Genomic DNA, 20,514 nt, shown 5'->3' with positions numbered 1-20,514 from the left:
TACTTTTCTTTACATACTTGTTCTTTCTCATGATTCTTTGGACTTAAACTTTCAGTTTCACTTTGTGTACCTTTCTCTTCAAACCCTTCAGCTTGTCAATAAAATTTAGCTTTCATGGTTTGACCTCAGAACTTTTTCCTCCACTGGCCATATCATCGTCTCAACCATGTATCTGTATGAGCCATGTTTGATGAGACTGATTGTCTCTGCTTTTACTCTTCATGGGCATGACCTAAATCGGTAGGTGAAACCTATTCAGGTTGCCTTAAAGTAACATTTTTGTTGGACAGACCACACTTCATGTATTCCTTAGAAATTTACTTTCTATTGATCACCAATGGAGATATTTCTCTGCATCCCACACCTTAACCCATAAAAGCTAAAATAAGTTCATCGTGTATACTAAATATGAGTTTCATTTTCCCATGCAAAGGACAGAGTAGTTCAAAGTACCGAATTACAAGCCTCCCATTGCCTCTTGGGTAACAAAAGAAGGAAGGTGGGCTCAAAGATGCTGCAGATGAGCGTTGAGCAATCTGTAACATATGCTGCCCCTCGGCTTTGCCATATGGCTCTGTATCTAATTTCAAACTCACTTTTCAGCACATTTAAAGGTGAGGGATTTAAAACGGAATGAGCTACCTCCATGGAAACCACTTTCCAAGGGTGGAAGAGAAATTTTAAAATGGCTAGTCCCTTAGCATGTGTTCTCCAGCTGGGCTGAGATAGAAGAAAAAGCTTGTGATCGGTAAAAATGCAGCAAATTCCTGTGGAGAGGCTCTAGGGCAGCTGTACCAGTGGGCTTACTGGGCAGCTCTGAGTGTGGAGTCTCAGATCACCTTGGAAGAAGAAAACAGGGAAAGTGTCCACTTAAACTGTTGGAGAAGGACTGTTGTCTTTCTCCTTAGTGGAATCATCTTTGACCTTCACATTGCGTTTTATTGTAGGCTCTAATCATTTTATTTTGTTGGGGGCAATTGTATTATAAATTATTTTGTAATAATTATGTTGAGAATCTATTGTGCTATTCAGTTCCGTTCTTCCTCCATCTTTTTCCCCTTTATTCCATTAATTCATTTTTACTACAAAATGATGTAAAAACACACATATACGTGTACACACACACACAAACACACATACACACACAGAGAGGCAAGATGCCTATCCTTTTACGCATCTGATTTTCTGATTTGGGCAGAGGATATAAACAGTGATAAAATAACTTTCAATATAGATAGGAATACATATGGACCAGGGCAATATATATAAAGTAAATCAAGATTACTTTGATCTTGTATGAGTATGTAAGTATGTTGGACTAGAAGTAGGGGATGTTTAAAAAGGTGCCAGAGAATACCATCTGATGAAGACATACTTTGAACTAAGCCTGGAGCTCTAGAGGACAAGATTTTTCCAAACATTCTAAGTCACCAGCTCCTTTTTATACTCAGTATCATTGGCCCTGCTTAAGGTAGAATGTGCTTATTTTGCGAATGAAGGTGATTACAGGAATTAATCTCCAGCATATAAAGTAAAAGAAGTTCCATAGGTCATTTGCTTAGTATCACTTAAATCATGGATGTCTCCAACTAACGAAAAGATGTAAGATATTAGGAATCAACTCAGAATAAATTGTGATCTGAGAGATACATTGGGTAATTATTTTACAGATGCAATAAGAAATCTTTATGAATTATTGCTATACGTCAAAATAATCTTAACGTTGTCATGGTCTTGCCTACATTATTCATTTTCTCCTTGCAACAAACATGATGAAAAAGAGAAGCTAAGGCTTATAAAGCCAAGTGGCTTGTTTGAAGTAACAAATGCAGGAAGTGATGAAGCAAGCCTAAGAAGCAAGGACATTTCAGCTTTTTGCCACATCACTGAGGCTATCCCTTTATTGACCCATTAAGAGACATTTATTCTGATTGGTTCCCTGTGCTTAGCTTAGAGGAGCTAGATAATACAAAAACAAAAACAAAACAAAAAGCATGGCCAATATTGACACAAATCAAAAGGTCAGAGTTAAATTAGAAAAGTATTTATATTTTGTATTCAAAATGTATTTTTATCTTACCTTTTGTAATCTCATTTTACCATGTCACACCCAGCCTTTTAATTTCTTTCCTTCTCTAAATCTCTTCCTATTCTTGCAGTCTCCAATTGCTAAGACTAAGGCACTCAGAGGGAGATTTCGCTCTCCTTGTTTAACTCAAATTAAGCAACTAGGCAGGTACTTGTATAAGCATAAATAGAAAATTACTGATCAAAAAGAGTTTTACTTTTACTGTGCCTCACTCGCTAGTTAGTTTAATTACTTTTACTTTTGTTTCCTCTTCCCTTCTGGTGAACATCCTACCAAAGTTTTCTCTTTGTGTTACCCTTGTTTTAGGATTTGAAAATTTCCTCTTCATCTACCCATTGACAACCCCAATCAAAACAGGGAATAACTAATGAGCCATACTAAAATCTGTGGCAAAACATACCTGGATAATAAAAGGATAAAAATAAAAGCACTGAGGGTCAGTAGGTTTGAAAAATAACACATGAGGAGCAGTGTTGGAAGGCTGCTATAATTTGGAGGATGTGGTTTGAGTGTGTTCCTCAGGGTACTACGTTTTGAAATTAAATCCTAAGTGTGAAGCATTGAGAGGGGAGAATCATATTCTGACTATACTATTTAGAGATGGAGCTTTTGACACGTAATGACTATTAGATAAGCCCCATGATTAAATCCTGGTGATTTCATAAGAAGAGGTTAGACCAGAAGAGTCCCAAATATGGACTATGCTTCCTGTCTTATGAGGTGATGACCCATGCCAACTCCTGACTCTAACAGCAAGAAGGCCATCATCATATATGGTCCCTTGACTGTGGACCTCCAGAACTGTAAGCTGCGGTAAACTTCTTCATAACTGAGCATGCATATTTGATTTTTGTTATTGGCAAAAGGAATCAGACTAATGCAGAGAGAACACAGTTCCTGAAGTGAAAAACTTAGCTCATGAGTAGTGATTTCATAGTAGGGTAAAGCTGGGTATGTATAGAATCAATCTATTACAATAGATTGATTTTTATTAGGTATACTTCCTTGAATTTGGCTTAACTCTTTGGACACTGTACAGGTTGAATTGTATCTCTTGAACCTTAAAGGAAGCCTTCACTGGATACTTTCCAGTATTGCCTGTGTGAATCAGATTTTCCAATCTGGTCACCTCTAGAATCCTAGGTTCCTAGATGCCTCCAGTGTGAAAAGTTACAGGAAATGAAAGTCACTTATGGAACTGACTAGCCACTTGACAAATAATATCACTTATTAATACTCTGACCCTCTTCCTTCCAAAGATCCACATCATAGGACCTTGGGGTTACACATGCAGGTGCTGTCACAATGATGCGCTTTACTGACTTGCATAGCATGTGATATCAGTTCAAAGCATTTTGCCATTGTTTTTTTTTTTTTTTTTACTGGGAAAACAAAAATCAGAAAGGCCTTTTATATATCACCTTCTTTCTTGGTAGAAGGTTGTTTAAAATGAGAGAAATCTAACTGGACAGAAATCAAAACTAGGGATGATTATACATTATTTGTTATTTTATTCAAGGTTCATTGAATGAAATAACATTTATTATACACAGATAACAAATATTCATTAGGGGAGGGAGAAAAAAGCCATGATCTATCTTCTCTAGTGCTTTATTAGATTATATATGAAATGAGACTCAAAGTAATTGATATTATTTTCTAAAGTTATTATTACAATCATTGAAACACCAGATGTATTGCTACAAACACATGCCACTGTGACAAACTGGGGAGAGGCCAGATTTGGCTGCTGTCCTCAAGTTGCTGAAAGTCTAGTGAGAAGGAAGAGGATTCATTCCTCTCAAGCATGATGAACACTTGCTGTGTGAGTACTGAGGAGCAAGTAACAGTACCCACCCAGGGAGATGGGACATGTGTTAATAACACATAGTCTTAAGATAAGGGCCTATATGGCAGAAAAAAAAAAAAAAACATTGAGATGACCGTATCTTAATGGATACTGGAGAAGAATGGATGTCTGAAGATAAAGGAGAATCACATGGGCCCAAAAATTGGAGAACACTGAGTACTTCATTTATTTTAGTAGATGGAAAATCCACATTGGTCTAGTCAACTTTCTCAAGAGTCCTTAGGAATCAATTTCTTCTTTCACCATTTATTTACTTTATTTGCTTTATAAGACCCTATTTTTCCTCTAAGACAAACAATTCTTTATTAAAATCACCAAATATAATATGAGTTATTTGCCACTAAGGAATTTAAACCCCTGCCAATTATAATTGTAATATCTTGTAAATTATGAGATACATTCGGAGAGGTGTTAAAATGTGAAAAAAAGTGAAACTTAGGGATGTTAGAGAGTTGGATGAAATCAGATTTGGTTCTGGATATGCCAAGCAAGGGGGCCTTTATGCTCTAAGTCACCTGTGTTTTGACTTCTCAGTCTTATTGTTTTCTTTTAATCACCATGAATTAGAAATCACAGACCGTATGATTGTGGTATAGATATCCTATTAATGAATAAAGTGTTCTGTTCTCCTTCTACAGTATAGTATTGGCACTGTAAAGTGAAGCTGACCACCAATTCTGTAATTGTACATGTGAGTATGTGTGGTGTGTGTGAGTTTAGAGTGTGGTAGGAGATTAATATTTGAGAAAAAGATTTTTTAACTACTGTGGTCTTGGGACTAGCTCTGGCCAATGTAATCAAAGAAGAAATGATACATGTCCAAAATGATACAGTAGAAGTAGTTAAGTGTCCATCCTTTATATCTTTTCATGTTTTCCAGAAAATCTGAAGGCCATATGTCAAAGTAGCAGAATAATGAAATGAAAGAAAAAAAAAAAAAAAAAACATGTGTACTGATTTATTCCTAGTCTATTTCCAACCACAGTATCCTCATTGAACATTTCATGAACAACAAATTAACTTTAATGGTGCCATTCACTGAAGTTTAGAGGTATAGGAATTAGCTATATCTGTTTTCACTTATTGATTAATATGAATATATGATACTTGCCAAACAGTATCAACTACTTTTTTCATGCTCTCTGGTAAAAATGAAATTCTTTGCCGGGTGTGGTGGCGCATGCTTGTAATCCCCGCGCTTGGGAGGCAGAGACAGGAGGATCACGCAGGTTCGAAGCAAGCTGCACTGGCTTAAGAGACCCTGTTTCCAGATAAAAATATAAAATAGGTCTAGGAGGGTAGCCCAAAGGTTGAAGGGTTTTCAGGAACTCCCGTACCACCAAAAAAAAAAAAAAAAAAAAAAAAAAAAAAAAAAAAAAGAAAAAGAAAAGAAAAGAAAAGAAATTCTTCTATCAACTGAATGATTATGAGTCCTGAGATGAACTGTGTGGAAAATCAAGTGACTTAACATGTATCTGTTTTCAGGGGATAATTATTACTCTAACATAATAAAAAAGTATGGGCCCATGATGGTAGCTAATCACTACTATCTGACCCTATTGTAATACTGCAGTGGAAATCTATCATGATAAATAAATAAGATGTGATAGCCAAAAGGCTTAGTTTCTCTTTTATATTTGACACATGATTTGCCTTCTAAAAGAGACATAGAGGACCAAGATATCTTTCATTAAGATGAGTATAGCATAGTGTATTAATCTAATTAACTTCTCACGAAAAGAAATAATCTCCACCAGAATTCACCAGGCAGCAGAAAGGGAAGTTTTCCAGGAAGAGTTTAAGACACATGCCTTAGTGTCTCATGAGTCATAGTCTAGAGGATGTTCTTGGACCTTTTCTCTTGTGCCTCATTTTGATCATCAAAGAGTTTCCTTTGCAATGCTCAAAAAGAGTATATTCTTATTACAAACTTATATTACTGTATTTATTTACTCATTATATCCTAGTCATGGGATCTAATTATACCTTACCTAAAGTAACACAGGCACTTCTTTCTCCCTCTTAGATTGTAGAGTGTGTGTGTGTGTGTGTGTGTGTGTGTGTGTGTGTGTGTGTGTGTGTGTTTGGGGGTCAGGCCAGAAGGTCTAAGATACAAAGAGTAGATAGCCTTATACCTTTATTAACATGGCATGAAGTATTCTTATTTGTCTTTTAGGAAGACAGCTTTGACTGCAGAATGAAAGGTGGATTGGAAATATTAAGATTCTAGAAGATGTGAATCTGAGCTCTGGGGGGCCCATAAAAAGAATATTGCACTAGTCAAGGCCAATGATATATTTCAATGGTGATATCAATAAAAACTAGGACTAGCATTTTAGAATTATTTTATATTTTCAATTTCTAGGACTAGGACTTGGCAGACTTCTCTCCATTCTCTCTCTCTCTCTCTCTCTCTCTCTCTCTCTCTCTCTCTCTCTCTCATAGTTGGTGAAGTCAATAGATTAGGATATGATTACCATTTCAAAAGTAGTTGTACTCAAAGTTTTTAGAAGTAACAGGAAAATGGATGGAACTGGAGGACACTATGCTAAGTAAGATTAGTCAGTCACAAAAAGTAAGAAATCAATGCTCTTCCTAATATGCAAACGCTAGGAAGAAATAGGTTATAGGAGGAACTCTAGAGGGAAAAGGAGGTTCTATAAAGGAGCAACCTGAGGGGATGGGAGCAGGAAAGAGGGAAATCCTCTAATGCACATGATGTACTTTAACAAACATATCAAAGTCAATCACTAAGCCAAGCATGAGAAGGAGGGAGGAGGAAGGAATGGGGTGGGAATTGGGTAATGTATGTCTCCACCATCTTGTATCTCATTGAGATGTATGACTAAAATACACCAATAAAAAATTAAAAAAATGAACTAGGGCATTCTACAAAATGAATGGCCACATATGGAAGTACCAGGGTCAGTCAGGTAGCAAGAGGGGCAAGGGGAAGTCATGGACTCAAGCCTTTCTTTTAGTTTATGCGGAAAACACAAGGCAAGACAGAGTAAGCAGGGTGAAGATTATCTAGTCGGAAATATTTTAGCGTGCTCTGTAGCATAAGGTCTGTCTCTAGTTCTCTGGTACCCCCCACCACGTTGATAAGGAGAGAACATTGTTGTCTCCTTGGGTATAGGAGCCAGATAGAGCTGGGCTATAGTGGGCTCTGGATTGATAAATTTGCATATAGAAGGTGTGCTCCAATGTGAGTTCATTATTATCTGCAAGAGATGCCTATTTACCCTAGGAGGTACAGTCTTTCCCCAGTCAAGAAAAATCTAAGAGCAGAACATCAAGAATGAAGACTGTCCTTAACTTGCAATGTCTCACTTTAGGATTTTTTTTTGACTTTACAATGATGTAGAGCTATATAAACTCTACAAATTTTATTTGAACTTTGGAATTTTACCTTTTCACAGGTTGGTGATATTGGAAGAGGATACTTTCTTGCACTACTGGACAGCAGGCTAGAAACTTGAGCTCTAATTCAGCTATGCAGTCACAAGGGAAGGGACCTAGAATTGACACTCTCTATTAGTCTGGTTGTTGTCCTTTGATGTTTCGTAGGTTGGTTTTACTACTTCTATTTTCAACACACTATATTTTTCAATTTATGATGAGTGTATGAGGATGTAATGCAACCATAGTTAGAAAACCATCTGCACAAAAACTAATAAGAAAATACAATCAATGTATGTTTAGTGTGAGAAATGATGAAACAGAGGTGTAAAATCAAAGAGATTCCATCTCAGATGACAATGCGGAGGTGAAACATCCTTAACTTTTAAGGAAACCAAATTTTATTGAGCACCTACTCTGTGCTAGGCACTGCTCTAACATCTTTGCATAAGTGATTTCCATTAGCCTCAGGGTAAAATTGCTATAAGAGGACTCCTTTTAGCTTAATTTTTTATAAAACATTTTTTTAAATGCTCTTTATTGGTGCAATGTAATCTTGCATCATAATGAAGTACAGAGGGATGGGGCATATGTATATTCCATAGGCATGTTGAAGGGATCTGCAAGAGCCTGTAGTTCACTGTGCTGTGCTCCACTGCAACTTGTTTCTACATGTGTTGGATTTGAGGTCCTTGAGAAGAGACATGGTGAAATTAGTCAAGGCATGGCACCAGTAACACACTATTTAAGCTGTTTTTATTCCACAGAAAATTACATTGAACTTGCTTCTTTCTAGACAATGTCCTAAATGCTTTAACAATGTCAGCTTGTTTTATTCCATGTAAGGCCATTTTTCTGTAATATTATTTTCCCTATTTACCCACATATATAATAATCATCATAGCTACTATGTATGGAATGAAATGATAAGCCATGTACTGGACTAGACATTTTCCGTAAGTTAATTCATTGTGCAAGATAAATATAATGATATTTCATTTTAGAGGTCAGAAAATAAAGGCTTGATAATTTTCATAGATATAAAATATCCACCAAAGAACCTATTTGTTAATATTTAAAACTGATATAATTGAGTCTTGAGGGTTGTAACCCCATCAGTGAATGAAACCATTTTAAGGGATTTATCTAGGTAGTGACCCAAGGCAGTAGGGTGTAGCTGGACGTGGGTCTCTGTGGGTAGGTTCTTGGGGATATATCCATGCTTCCTTCTCCTGCACGCTTTCTTGCTTCCAGCCTCCATGAAATGAGGCACACAGCCCAGGTGCTCTCCCATTCTCTGACTCCTGCCACCATGTCCTGAGAGGTGAGGGCCCTGGCCTTACATGGACTAAATTTGAAGCCTTAAAAAACAATTTTTTTTCTAAATTATATGGTCAGTCTTTTTTTTTTTTTTTTGGTGGTACTGGGGATGGAACTCTTCTACCTCTGGGCTACACTCCCAGACCTATTTTATATTTTTTGGAGTCTCTTAAGCCAGTGAGGCTGGCTTCAAACCTGCATGATCCTCCTGTCTCAGTTTCCCAAGTGTGGGTATTACAAGGGTGTGCCACCACACCTGGCTATGGTCAGTCTTTTAGATTATAGCTGTTGTAATGCTGACTGAATCAGTAGTGTATGCAACTTATTTAACATCATGTAGCTTTATTTTATAGATTTCATAAATATGACTTTCTAGTGTGACTAAAATGTAGCACAATGGTACTAGTGTATTTTAAAGAAAAGGAAACCAGAATAGAAACAGTCCTCCTTTTATCTTGATCTGAGACTTGAGGCCTTCAGAATAGTGAGAAAACGAATCTCTGCAGTTCATCCCACCAAAGAATATGTGGTACTTTACTGTGGCAACCATAGCAAACTTAGCGTGAGCAGTAAGTTTCCACTACCAAAACATACTTAGAAAACTGCTGTAGTTTTAGTTAGGCCAACTATTTGGACACTGCTTGGTTATTTTCCTGAGTTCACCGAGCCCGGAGGTCAGCTGACTTCCTGGGATAAGAGCCAGCTTCCTCTTGCAGTTCCTTCAATTACTGGTCTGCAAGTCATCTTCTTTTTCTTCATTTAACTTCCCCTCCAGCAACAGGGAAAACAAGTACTCGAAAAATAAAAGTCTAGAACCTAAGGTTGCCACTCTCGCTTCCTCTCACCCCTTACCTCAACACTGCTTTGAATACAGTCATTGCTTGGGGCACCGATCAGGAAGAAAAGAGACCAGTGACTCAGAGACTCTGCCCTTAGTCATCGGTGGTCACAGCACATCATGTTTTCTCAGGGTCGCTGCTGGTCTCAGAAAATGCCAGGATGATGCCTCCCACCCACCTGGCTGGGATTCTAATCCCAGTCATGGCATTCTTCTCCTGCCTGAGATCCGAAAACTGGGAACCCTGTGTGGAGGTATGTAGCTGGGGTCAATTTCTCCTTTGTGTGCTTTCCCTTGCTTATAAAACTGCTCCCTGCCCAGAACTCCCTGCTGTGTGCTCTTGTTAATTTATTTTGCAAAAAAAGAGGAGCTAAAAAGAACAAAATAACTTACTGTTAGCAGGGCAGCCAATGATGTTGTGTGCTTTTAGGGGCATTAAGTTAGTAAGATTGGCTTAAACTCACTGTCCTGTGACACCCTGGCTGTGCAACTTTGAGGAAGTTATTCAACTCCTCTGAGACTGGTTTCTGGTATATGAGAAATAGAATAATACTCTTCTAGAGAGTTTTAAGAGGGCTGTGTTAGCATCTTGCCTTTCTGCTGGTGATTGTATACGCAACTTAAAGCAGTCATTCTGTCTCTGCCTCTGTCTCTCTCCCCTTTCTTGCCTCTCTTTTTGTAGTACTGGGGATAGAACTCAGGAACATCCTACCTCTAAACTATACCCCCTGCCCTACTTTGTTTTTATTTTGAAATAGGGTACTTCTGGTTGATGAAACTCTCACTACTTGCTGAGGCTGTCCTCGAATCTGTAAATCTTCATTCTCTGCCTCCCAAGTACTAAGATTACAGCAGGCATGCACCACCAAACCCAGCTGAAAAAGGGGTACTTTAATGCAACAAAGACAAATTCTTTTTCCAACTATCCTCTTTTCTCCCACTTTCTAGCCTACAGTTCTCTTCCTCTTCCTTCTTGTTTCTTCCTTGCTATTCGGTTAATTGAAATAGCTTGTCAAATCAGGGTCCCTCTGAGTTAAGATCCCAGCCACCCAAGAATGTATCCTGTCCTCATCCATCATTTTCTGAAAGTCCTCAAAGCCTGCCTATCCCTGCCCACCTCCCAGTGCCTCCCAAGGGCTGGGTCTCAGTTCTCCTTGCCTCCATTCCTAGATAATAAATAGTCTCATTTCACATGCCCCTTTCTTTAACTCATGCTGCACTTTCATTCGTTGTGTATTTGTTGTTGTTCTGATCTAACAAATTACTCTCTTTAAAAATACTAACTCTCCATTGCCATCAGGACAATTTTCCGTCACAGGACTTTTGCACCATTTTTTGTACCTGGGATCTTTCCCTTAGATCAGTTGTGTCCAATGTCAATATTATGCAAGCCAGATATGTAGTTCTAAATTGTCCAATAGCCACAGTAAAAAAAGAAAAACCCAAATGAGTATATTTTTACAAAATAATTTTATTTAACATAGACTATTCAAAATATTTTTTTCAAAATTTATTATATATTCAACCAAGATGATGTTTTACATTCCTTCTTTGGTACTATGTGTTTGAAATTTAGTATGCATTCTATACTTTCCACACATCTCAACTTTTTTTTCTTTTTTTGGTGATACTGGGATTCCTGGAAACCCTTGTATCTCCGGGCTACACTCCCAGACCTATTTTTTATAATTTTATTTGGAAACAGGGTCTCTTAAGCCAGCGAGGCTGGCTTTGAACCTGCACTATCCTCTTGTCTCCACCTCTGAAACGCAGAGGTTACAAGCATGCGCCACCACACCCAGCCACATCTCAACTTTTACTGTCCATATTTCTCATCCTTGATAGCTATGTAATGGCTCACATTTGCCATATTGGAAAGGACTTCTCTATCACTGGCATGGTTTAATCTCTCAGTTTATTATGATCTCTGCTTAGAGGTCTCCTCAGGATGATCTTGATTGCCCCCTGAAGATCCCTCTCCCTTTTTCTTGAATTTCCCCCTTTTATCTAGAGCATATCAACATATATTTTTACTTATTTGTTCATTGTCTCTTTCCCTGTGGAATGGAATCTGTAAGAAGGTAGAATTTCTGCTGGTTTGAAATTGTCCCCATATTCCCATGAATATCATGTAGTTACTCCTCAGCTTGTGTTTACAATCAAGCTGGAGTACAAGTTTACAATTGTGCTGGAGTAAGAAGCTACCAGCCATCCTGCTCCAGCTGTGGCTTCCCCGTGACTCACATTTCATTGTCTCTGCCACTGGACATCAAGTCTGATTTAGTTTTCCACCCTTTTTGCTCATGCTTTTCTCTCCCTACAAAATATGCTTCTTTTTATTTATACATGTGTCTAAACCTTACTCATCTTCCATCTCCAGATTCATGATTGATCTCTACTTTCTTTAACGAGAGCACATGTTTTCCAAGGCTGTCTTATGGCTCCTGTAGGCAGTGCAAATTTTGCTCCTGTTTTAGCTGTTGTTCTAAACTGTGAGTTCACTAAAGTCTGGAGCCATATCATGTTTGTCTTTGCATTGCCCACAGAGCTTAGCATAAAATGCCTACCATTTGGGCTTAAGCAAACCTTCATTCCATCAGTTATTTAATGGCTTTCAATGACTTATTCAACAAATATTTGTTGAGCACTGACCATTTATGCCAGGTACCATTCTGAGTCCTCGAGACAAAGTGCTAAGTAAAACTGTTCAAGCTTACAGTCCAGCACAGACAGTGAACAACGTTTAGGAAACAATCACACAGGCAAGATCATGTTTGGTGGTGATACAAACTGTGAAGCAAAATAAAATAGACTGGGGGAAGAGTCCCTAGCACTGTCCTCAATTAGACAGTATTGTTTTCAGGCCTCCTATGCTGGGTAAAATTTAAGTGCACATGTGATCAACGTGAGGACTTTCATCTACAAATTCTTTGACTTTACACCTATTACTCCAGATCTCTGAACTTCTGTTTCGCATCTTTAAGAGGTTTCTCTAATGACTAAGTTAAAGTGTATAACATACAAAATATATGAGCTGAGTATGATGGCATAAACCTTTATCCAAGTTCTTGGGAGACTGAGACAGAAGGATCAAAGGTTCAGGACCAACCTTGGGAATTTATTGAGACTTTCAACAACCTAAAAAAAACCCTGCTTCAAAAGATAAATCAAGCTGGACGTGGTGGCGCACGCTTGTAATCCCAGCATTTGGGAGGCTGACACCTGAGGATCACAGTTTATGGACAGCCTCAGCTACTTAGTGAGGCCCTCTGCAACTCAGTGAGACCCGGTTTCAAAATAAAGACTAAAAAAATAGGGCAGGAAGTGTAGCTCGGAGGTCGAATGCCCTTGGGTTCCACCCCCAGACCCCCCCCCCCAAAAAAAAAAAAAAGAAAAAAGATAAACCAAGGGCTGGGCGTGGTGGCACACACTTGTAATCCCCATGCTTGGGAGGTGGAGACAGGAGGATCCTGGAGGTTCAAAGCCAGCTGCGCTGGGTTAAGAGACGCTGTTTCCAAAAATAAAAAAGCATAAAAGAGGTCTGGGAGTGTAGCCTGGAGGTAGAAGGGCTTTCAGGAACCCCAGTACCACGAAAAAAGAAAAAAAAAAAAAGAAAAAGATAAACCAAGGTAGCTAGGCATGGTGGGAGGCTGAGACAGGAGGATCAGGGTTTGCGGACAGCCTCAGCTACTTAGTGAGGCCCTTTGCAACTCAGTGAGACCCTGTTTCAAAATAAAGAATAAAAAATAGGGCTGGGGCATAGCTCTGAGGTAGAATGTCCCTGGGTTCCAACCCTAGTACTGCCAAAAATAAATAAATAAATAAATAAATAAAAACAGTTTAAAATTTTCTGAGAGTATAGCTCAGAGGTATATTGCCTCTGGATTCAATCTACACTCTCACACTCTCACACACACACATGCACACACATACACACAATGCTGACAGGAAATTTGAAAACTACTAATTATTAATGTTTACATTAATTGATCACTTGCATTGCAGTAGGCTTTGAGATAAGCTCTTTAAATACCTTATCTCATTTAATCCTTTAAACATGTACTATTAGTTTTATAAACAGAGCACCAGAACTAGCTGGCTTAAGCAAGGAATTTTGTTGGAGGAACTGACGATTCCAAAATTAGATGGGCAGTTAGGAGAGAAGGCTGACAAATAATATAGGAAAGTAGGGTTGAAACCAGCACAGAAACCATCAAAGTATAAAGCACTTGACATTCCTTAATAGGTTTCACGACTGGGCTCCATGCACTTCAAGATTTCTCCTAATTTCTGCACTGCTCTGCTAAGAGGTAGTGGGTCAAGGAAGAGATTGCAATTGTCAAAATTTACCTAGAGGAGGTCTGGACATATTGACTGAAAATCTCTTCACAGCTGTATACATTAAATTATTAATTAGAATGATACTATATATTTTATTCTGTATTCACATGTGATAAGTGAGGTTCACTAAAGTTCTGTTTGTTTGTTTTTAGATACTAGGGATGAAACCCAGGGACATTCTACACCTGAGCTATACCCACGGCCCTATTTTTTATTCTTTATTTTAAAATAGGGTCTTACGAAGTTGCAGAGGGCCTCACTAAGTAGATGCGACTGTCCATGAACCACGGTCCTCCCATCTCAGCCTCCCAAGTACTGGGATTATAAGCCTGTGTCACCACACCCGGATCCTTTGATTTTGTCTTTGTTTTAAACAATATATTTTTTTTCTTTTTTTTTTTTTTTTGTGGTACTGGGGTTCCTGGAAGCCCTTCTACCTCCGGGCTACACTCCCAGACCTATTTTTCTTTTTACATTTTTATTTGGAAACAGGGTCTCCTAAGCCAGCACGGCTGGCTTCGAACCTGCGCGATCCTCCTGTCTCTGCCTCCCAAGCGCGGGGATTACAAGCGTGCGCCACCACACCTTGCAACAATATCTTTTTTTCTGACATCACATGATAGAGCTGGTATGAAACCTAGAGTGTCAGACTTCAGAGCACTTGAACATGTGACTCTGCTGCTCCTCACTTATAGCTATAATTGTTTATTAGAAATCAGATTGTTGAGCATGTAGGAAGTACTTTTTATTCCTATTCCAATACAAGATATTTTATAAGTATGAAGTGAGTGGATGAATGGACGAATGAATGAATGGAAGCTGGTTGTCTTCTGTACATTTGCCAGAGGCCTCCATCTCTGGTCTAAGAGAGGATGGCTGGAGCACATACAGTAAAACACTGTGTTTATTGTACAATCTTGCAGGTCATCCCTAACATCACCTACCAATGCATGGAGCAGAATCTCTCCAACATCCCCAATAGTATCCCCTCCTCAACCAAGAACCTGGACCTGAGTTTTAACTTCCTGGAGTCTTTACGCAGTCAAAGCTTCTCTGGTTTCCCAGAACTGCAGGTGCTGGATTTATCCAGGTAAAGAATGTGCTTTTATGTACAGCAGAAGGTGAGATGCTTGGAGTTATTTTAATTAATTATATAAAAATCTTCTTTAGAGAAGATATTTTGGCAGAAAAATGGAGAACTAATTTTGGTTTTATATTTTAAATTATATATTAGTATCACAAACAGAAATGGAATATTTTTAAAGACATTGTCATAGAGCAGACGACCTGAGTTAAGTCCTCTTTCAACATTCATAGACATGCCACCTGAAGAACATCACTTCCTTTCCCCAGCTCTCCATTTTCATATCCATTAGATGGAAATGATGAGATGCATCCTATTGAATTAAAAATAAATTGAATATTAACATACTCTGTGTATATTGAACACTTAATAAAGTATGCATTAAAAACAAAATATTATCATTGTAGCATATTATTAGAATTTTTTTTGGTGGTACTGGGGTTCCTGGAACCCTTCTTCCTCCGGGCTACACTCCTAGACCTATTTTTTAAATATTTTTGTTTGGAAACAGGGTCCCTTAAGCCAGCGCAGCTGGCTTCCAACCTGCGCAATCCTCCTGTCTCCACCTCCGAGCCCAAGGATTACAAGCATGCGCCACCACATGGGGCCCCATTATATTTTAAATATTGGTTTTTCCTAGTGAGAATTTTGACAAGTACTGAAATTAGTTAGACCTACCAAGTTCTTCCTTAAAAAAGTAGTTTCTACACCGGGCGTGGTGGTGCACACTTGTAATACTTGCCCTTGGGAGGCGGAGACAGGAGGATCACGCAGGTTGGAAGCCAGCAGCACTGGCATAAGAGACCAAGTTTCTAAATAAAAATATAAAAAAAAAATAGGTCTGGGAGTGTAGCCCGGAGTAAGGGTTTCCAGGAACCCCAGTACCACCAAAAAAAAAAAAAGTAGTTTCTCATAAAAAATGTTCCTTATAATTCATCTCTTATCAACTAATAGACAAAGAATTGTGTATATCATAGATAAAACTTAGATGTGCTTACAAAGAGGCCAGGTTTCTTTCTGATTAGTCTGCAGGAAATTCTGATTTACTGCAAGGACAGACAAAAACAAAAGAGACAACCCTTTGCCTTTTCATAAAATGTTTATATATAAAATTTTAGCTGCTTTTCTAAGAATGCTATGTGATAGACTAAAAAGTTTTTATTTCAATATGTATATATATTTTTTCCAAAGAGTTTGTGTGACTTAATCTACATTTACATTGCTTGTTTCAACAGACAAGAGATTCAAGTTCACATATCTTGGTTCTAAAGTAGTCTCTTCATCTTAACACTATTCTCTAAAGTGATACACCATGTATAATAACCTAGAGACACAGCCTGACTCTTCTAATCTTGCCAGATGTATAAAGTAATATATAAATACAATTATGTGCTATGAAATCATGTAACTATAAGAAGTAACATGAGAAATAATCAAGTTAAGCTGTCTCATTTAGAAAAGTGATAATAAAGCCCAGAAGGAAAAAAGGGATTCCCAATGTTATGTAGTAAATCAAAGCAGCTGAAGTTCCAAAATCCAGCTGTCTTGCCCCTTATCCCAGTGTTCTTTCTATCATAAACGTAATCTTTTATCCAGTTACCATCAAGTGATAAAAGATTTGACAAAAAATGTTTTTCTAATTATATATGCGCTTCCTAAAGGGCATAAGACAGATAGGAGAGACTGTAAGTGTCACTCAAATCAAATTAGGAAAGTTCTCATTTGTAAACTGTAACTGACACACACCTGAAATGGTAACAGAATTGATCATAAACTCAATACTTATTTGTTGCTTAAAAGCCTTAGCTCTGAGACATCTCAATGAACATTGTATGTAGGATGCTTTTTATTTTTCTTAGGATAAAATTCAACACCCTTTATCTGACTTATAAATCTCTGACTTATCTAGACACTTCTTTCTCCACAACCCCATCACACATTCTTCCTATTCACTCTATTCTCTTTAGCCAGAGATGCTGTTTCTAATGTTTGTTCCATATAATATGGCACCTGACAACCCTAGGCTGGGGGATCTGCTGTGAAGTTCACCTTTTTTCCCCATTACTTCCTACTTACTCATCATTCAAATTTCAACTCAAGTGCTCTGAGAGAAGCCTGCCTTGACCCCCCTAGTCTAGGTCAGATCCCTTGATTTATATGCTCATAGAACACTTTCCTCTTCCACAAAACTCATTCCTATGCCTGTAGAACACATTCCTCTTCCACAAAACTCATTCCTATTGCCTAATATTCATATTTCAGTTGCAATAATAACAACATTTCAAACATCTAGCTGTTATATAAGCAGAACTTTTCACAAACATGAAAGGTACCATGACACTTAAGCATAATTATTAATATCTTTGATATTGACATTCACCAATTATTTATCATGTGTAACAGCTAAGAACTACCCATACCTTCTCTACTATTCAGATGTATAATCACAATTATGAGTATCAGAAAATGGCTAAACAACTATGTATGTAGCTTTCTTAAACTCCCTCTTCTTATTGCTCTTGAATAAATTCCCTAGTCCTTTTTGCTTCTCAAAAAAAAAAAAAAGAAAGAAAATGGCTAAACATTATATAAGGCTATTACATCTTCTGTCAACCACACTGTCTTCCTGGGCCCTAGTGATTGATCTTTAATTGATTTTCTTTTGATGGCTTTGTTGTCTCTGCTTAACATTTCTGCCTAGTGAGATAAAAAAAAAGGGTTTATCATTGCATTGAATAAGATTATACTGAATCTGCAGAGCTTCTTATTTGCCATATTGTCACCATCTGCCCTACTTTTTTTTGCATATGCACAATTATATGGCACACCACATATGTATGAAGACCTGGATGACTGAGATTATTATTTTATCTTTAAATTTTATTCATCAGAAATATTTTATATTCAATATCTCCTTTCCCTACAGGTGTGATATCAAGACAATTGAAGATGATGCATATCTGGGCCTACACCATCTTTCTACCTTGATATTGACAGGAAACCCTATCCAGAGTTTAGCTCCAGGAGCCTTTTATGGACTATCAAGTCTGCAGAAGTTAGTAGCTGTGGAGATACAACTGGTCTCTCTAGAAAACTTTCCTATTGGACATCTCAGCACCTTGAAGGAACTTAACGTGGCTCACAATCTTATTTATTCTTTCAAGTTACCTGAATATTTTTCACATTTACCTAACCTCGAGCACTTGGACCTTTCCAATAACAAGATTCAAAATATTTATCAGAATGACTTGCAGGTTCTACATAAAATGCCCCTACTCAAACTCAGTTTAGACCTGTCTCTGAACCCAATTAATTTTATCCAGTTTGGTTCCTTTAAGGAAATTAGGCTCCATGAACTGACGTTGAGAAGTAATTTTAACAATACAAATGTAATGCAAACTTGTATTCAAGGTCTGGCTGGTTTAGAAGTCTATCGGTTGGTTCTGGGAGAATTTAAAAATGAAAGGAAGGTACTAAATATTGACAAATCTTCCCTGGAGGGACTGTGCAGTTTGACCATTGAAGAATTCCGGCTGGCATATCTAGAGTCCTTTAATGGAGAAATTGCTGACTTCTTTAATTGTTTAGCAAATGTTTCTACCATGTCTCTGGTGAATCTGAATTTGAAAGAGATAAAAGACTATTTTAAAGGCTTTAAATGGCAATCTTTAGAGCTAATCAAGTGTAGTTTTGAACAATTTCCAAAATTGATGCCCCCTTCTCTCAAAAAGCTTAGATTCACTGCCAACAAAGGTGTGAACAGTTATGAAAATTTTGAATTGCCAAACCTCGATTTTCTAGATCTCAGTAGAAACAGCTTGAGTCTCATGGATTGCTGTTCTTTTCGTAATTTTGAGACATCCAGACTCAAATATTTAGATCTGAGCTTCAATGGTGTCATTAAAATGACTTCAAACTTCATGAATTTCAAACAACTAGAACATCTGGATTTTCGCCATTCCACTTTGAAACAGACCAGTGAATTTCCAGTATTCTTGCCACTCAGCAACCTCCTTTACCTTGACATTTCCTATACTAACACCCATGTTGCTTTCAATGGCATCTTTATAGGCTTGGTCAGTCTTGAGGTCTTAAAAATGGCTGGTAATTCTTTCAAGGATAACTGCCTTCCAAATATCTTCACAGATACGAAAAACTTGACCTTCCTTGACCTTTCTGAGTGTCAACTGGAAATGGTGGGCCAGGGAGTATTTGAATCACTCTCCAGACTTCAGTTCTTAAATATGAGCTATAACAACCTAGTTTTGTTAGATGCCCTTTCTTATAAGCCTCTCTCCTCCCTCCTGGTTCTTGATTGTAGTTTTAATCGCATAGTGGCTTTCAAAGAGCAGGAACTACAGAATCTCCCAAGAAATGTCACCTTAAATCTTACTCAGAATGAGTTTGCCTGTACTTGCGACCACCAGCATTTTCTGCAGTGGGTCAAGGACCAGAGAGGGCTCTTGGTGGAAGTTGAAAAAATGGTATGTGCAACACCTTCAGATATGCAGGGCATGTTGGTGATACGTTTCAGAAATGCTACCTGTCAAATGAGCAAGACCATCATTAGCATGTCAGTGATCAGTGTGATTGTGATATTTGTCACAGTAATTCTGGTCTATAAGTTCTATTTTCATCTGATGCTTCTTGCTGGCTGCAAAAAATATGGTAAAGGTGAAAATACCTATGATGCCTTTGTAATCTACTCCAGTCAAGATGAGGACTGGGTGAGGGATGAGTTGGTAAAGAATTTAGAGGAAGGAGTCCCCCCCTTTCAGCTCTGCCTTCACTACAGAGACTTTATTCCTGGTGTGGCTATTGCGGCCAACATCATTCAGGAAGGTTTCCACAAAAGCCGGAAGGTTATTGTGGTAGTGTCTCGGCACTTTCTCCAGAGCCGCTGGTGTATCTTTGAATATGAGATTGCTCAGACCTGGCAGTTTCTGAGCAGCCATGCAGGTATCATTTTTGTTGTCCTGCAGAAGTTGGAGAAGTCTCTGCTCCGGCAGCAGGTGGAGTTGTATCGTCTTCTCAGCAGGAATACTTACCTGGAGTGGGAGGACAGTGTCCTTGGACGGCACATCTTCTGGAGACGACTCAGAAAAGCCCTGATGGATGGAAAATCATGGAGTACAAAAGGAAAAGCAGATTCAGAAAATTATCAGCAAGAAGCAACAACTTCTACCTGAGGGGGAAGGAAACTCCAGAGCTACTTCTTGCCCAGTTGGATTGATTGTTTGCGTCACATGTACCAAATGCTACGGCAGGCTGGCTGTTAATCTATGGACAAGTGATTCAGTGCAAGGAATACACTGGACTGCTAATCTCATGGAATTTATAGAGTAGTGAGAATAAATATTGTACTAAACTTCAGAAACTTCCGGATGTGTATGTTTACCAACTCAGCCAGATTTATGATCGAGGACGTCAGTTCAACTCTTACCTCATCCAATTGAATGAACACTAAAAAACTCATCCTAATGAAGCCTAAAAGGCACTGTTTTTCTTCTGATCCTTTTGAATATAAATCATATCACTTGTAATGTTTGAGCTTTCTTAAAAGAGTGTGG

At 38.1% G+C, this 20,514-nt stretch overlaps 1 protein-coding gene across 1 annotated transcript; it reads left to right on the top strand.

The window, feature by feature from the left end:
* Nucleotides 1-9,680: 9,680 nt before the first annotated feature.
* TLR4 (toll like receptor 4) lies at nt 9,681-20,133 on the top strand (the record flags this gene model as incomplete). Its single annotated transcript, XM_080709420.1, has 3 exons — nt 9,681-9,773; nt 14,784-14,950; nt 17,871-20,133. 3 exons carry the CDS (start codon nt 9,681-9,683, stop codon nt 20,131-20,133), a joined length of 2,523 nt encoding a protein of 840 aa, XP_080565546.1.
* Nucleotides 20,134-20,514: the final 381 nt, after the last annotated feature.

The sequence above is a fragment of the Muscardinus avellanarius genome, assembly GCF_963383645.1.
Source record: "Muscardinus avellanarius genome assembly, chromosome: 13".
Lineage (NCBI taxonomy): Eukaryota > Metazoa > Chordata > Mammalia > Rodentia > Gliridae > Muscardinus > Muscardinus avellanarius.
Note: the sequence above shows the minus strand (reverse complement) of the source record. Positions and strands in the feature narration are given on the sequence as shown.